At 38.7% G+C, this 3,306-nt stretch overlaps 1 protein-coding gene across 1 annotated transcript in view; it reads right to left on the reverse strand.

The window, feature by feature from the left end:
- Positions 1 to 668: 668 nt before the first annotated feature.
- Positions 669 to 3,306, reverse strand: part of cav4b (caveolin 4b) — a 3,731-nt gene continuing 1,093 nt past the window's right edge. Inside the window, exons 2-4 of the mRNA XM_017305588.1 lie at positions 2,757 to 2,971; positions 1,452 to 1,639; positions 669 to 970 (exon numbers count right to left, since the gene is read on the reverse strand). Of these exons, the coding sequence (XP_017161077.1) occupies positions 787 to 970; positions 1,452 to 1,639; positions 2,757 to 2,966 (582 nt within the window). The 5' untranslated portion in view covers positions 2,967 to 2,971 and the 3' untranslated portion in view covers positions 669 to 786. The remainder of the gene's footprint in view (positions 971 to 1,451; positions 1,640 to 2,756; positions 2,972 to 3,306) is intronic.

Genomic DNA, 3,306 nt, shown 5'->3' on the forward strand with positions numbered 1-3,306 from the left:
GCAACTGCGCAGGGCATGCTGGGTAGTTTAGAAAGACGACGAGACGCGTTGTCGCACATGCCATATTGGTCAGGGAGAAGTCGCCATTCCCAACCCCAGGATGGCTGAAGAAGTGGATTTATGCCTTCAAATTAAACGTTGGTTTTTAATCAGTGACATTTACTATGATACAGTACACTTCCAATAAAGCTTTAGTTAAAACGTTAAAAATTGTAAGGCCAGCCAAGAGTTAAGAAACTTTTTAAAAGTCACAAACTAGTGAACATGTTGATAAAATGTATAACACAGAAACTATTACCGTGCTTTGCTAATAGCAGTCAGTCGCATTACTAGGAGCTGGAACATGGTTGAGTTAAGTTTGATGTTATTTTTATGTCACATCTGAAGTTCGAACTTCATATGCAAGTAAAACACAGCCGGAGTAGCTTTTTCCTGGTTTAGTATTTTGTTCAAAAAGAGAGTTCTCCTAGTTGGTTTGTGTATACAAATTGACCGGAGCTAAAATTTATTTCCCTTAAACCAATACAAAATCAAAATGCATACTATCGAGAGCATACAAAGCCTATAATTATACATTTATCAGTGAGTTAACAAAAAGAATAAAATGGGTCAATACATTAAGAACAGATTTCTTCACAAGACTTATCAAAATAATTTATTTAAATAAAATAACTGCAAACATTTTAAAACTTAAAATAAAAAAAAAAACATGTGCATTTAAATAAAAGCACTCTACTTCCCATTCGCACACTTTCTCAATCAAGATTCCTTGTTTTTTCTTTACATTCACACAATGTCTTTGTCTCTCTTTCGATCCAAATCTTTGTTGGACAGTGAGATGGAGATCTGAGTGCAGCAGAGCGCCAGAGACATACAGAAGGGGGAGATGAAGACGTTCACAGCACATATAAACAAGGAGCTCAAGCAGGGCAGGAAGGTGTTGCTCAGCTGTATGCAGGGAACCAGGAACCTGGAGAGAGGAAAAAAGACATCAGAAAATAAATCATAAGTAACAGATGGTCTAATTAGTCTAAATGGATGACATTTTGTTAGGATAGTCTGCTTTGTTAGGTCAGGTAGATACTCTGGTACCGACCCAAAGTTGGAACTCTGGTCTGCTTGAGGATGTGGAATATGCTTACAGTGGCAAACTGGAATTGGAGTATTAATTGCATCAAAGAGAAGAAGGTATATGTCTGCTGTACATGTGATTTACAGACATATATAAGATCTAAATATTTTTAAATCCTTAAAATACTTCAGTTCAATGTAAAAGTGATCCAAACAAGCATGGAGTCAGATTGTTGCCATTTAAATTTCCTGAGCAACAAGCTGATCATCTAACTAAATATATATTTTTAGACTGTTGTCACTTGTATTTTTAATAGCTGCATGTTAAGTGAGTGAGGAATCGAATGTGTCACTGAATGACTGATTTGGTCAGAACATACCAGACGCGTAGGCAGGCGAGGATGGCAAGGAAGAGTCCGCACAGGAAAGCAAGAGGCACAGCAAACAGCAAGGAGAGGCAGCGATAGGTCCAGATGCGAGTCCTCTCAAAGCCAACCAGACTGTAAGTCCACACACCACTTATGCTATGAGGAGTGGCAGGTTCAGCCAGAACATCACTGACCTCCACCTACAGAAGACGAACAAAAAATGTATTCTATTAGAAAAATATATCTCAGTCTTTTATGTACTTTCTTTTTCATTATTTTAATGTGAACTGATTCTGAAATTAAATTGCTTGATGATATTCTGATTGTACGTATGTTTTGGAACCATTCTTTTGAGTCAGGTGGGGATAAGGGAAACATCTAAAACATGAAGGACATTTCTTGACAACTGGAATTAGCCACCTCAGACTGGACACTTGCTGAAAATTTTTAATCTGCAAAAGTAGCTCATCTGATATACTAAAAGAAACCTGCCAAAAGCCTAGTTTTAAGTATAGATGAAGCTACATCATAACATAAACATGCTCCAGTAATCCAGTGAACTCTTAAGAGCTGTAAGGGGTGACAGTAATGTCTCAAAGAAAAAAGCATAGTAGACAGCAGGAAGCCTTCTGGAGTCCATACGATCCGAGAAATACATCGATATTGTTTTACTCTGACAACACAACGTTGAGCATAGCATGAAAAAGTTACTGTATTTTAAGCACTCACTGCGTTTGGACAGGCTGCATGAGGACTCAGGAGTTCAGTCAGATTTAGGGAGATTCCCCCAAATAACTCTAGTGCAACCTGCTTAGTTTGTTAAAATAAACCGAGCTGAGTACATTTAAAATTGGCATGAGACAAAGTGTAGAGTTTTGAAGTTACACCACATTGGATAGGCTCAACAACTGATGGAAACAGAAGTGTAACAAATGCATGAGACTGAGAAATGCTCTGTTTTTCGAGACAACTCAACCAAAACATGACAGCAGCTGTGTTTCCATTAACCATAAAATTGTGAAAATTGAAATGCCAAAAAATGCTTAACAGAAGCACACCAACTTTAAAAAACAATTAAGTTTTTCTATAAAGAGATTTTGCAATAGGATGAAAGGAAAGCAGAAAGCAACAAAGATTTGTGCACATTTGTAATGGAAACACAGCTTGTAATTCCAATTTAAGTAGAACGAAGGACAAACTTTGAGGTACTCCACATGAGACAAATGAACTGAGAAATTTATGACAAAACAGGTTCACTGCTATGTTAAAGAAAGGAGAGTCGGAAGGAAAGAAGAGCCGACCGACTGACCAATTGACCTTAAGGTGTTGGTTGATGCCACGCGGGTCTCTGTTGACAGGTCGGGTTGGAGCGGGACTCTGAGAATTCGCAGGAGGAGTTGGGTCTTTTGGAGCTGGAGTTGAAACTTTCGATGCAAATTCTGGTGGAGGAGGAGGAGTGATCACCTGTTCCTCATCACTGTCATCAATCTTACACTCCACCAGACAGTCATCGCTCACCATCATCATCTTTGCTAGAGAAAAAACATACATTATGTGGCTCTGAAGGTTCAGGTCAGAATCCATCTCTACACCCAGATTTCAGGCCTGATCTCTAGTTTCCAGCTGTAATAACAGAAGCTGTGTGTTGACTCTAGATCGCTCCTCTTTAGGTTCAAAGATAATAACTTCAGTTTTGTTTCTATTCAGCAGGACAAAGTTATGACACATCCACACATTTATCTGTTCTAAGCAACTGTTTATTACTTGGATGGGTTGAGAGAATAAGCAGAACTGTAAGTGTGCACACACACACACACACACACACACACACACACACACGCACACACACACACACACACACACACAC

This window comes from Poecilia reticulata, linkage group LG7 (assembly GCF_000633615.1).
Source record: "Poecilia reticulata strain Guanapo linkage group LG7, Guppy_female_1.0+MT, whole genome shotgun sequence".
NCBI lineage: Eukaryota > Metazoa > Chordata > Actinopteri > Cyprinodontiformes > Poeciliidae > Poecilia > Poecilia reticulata.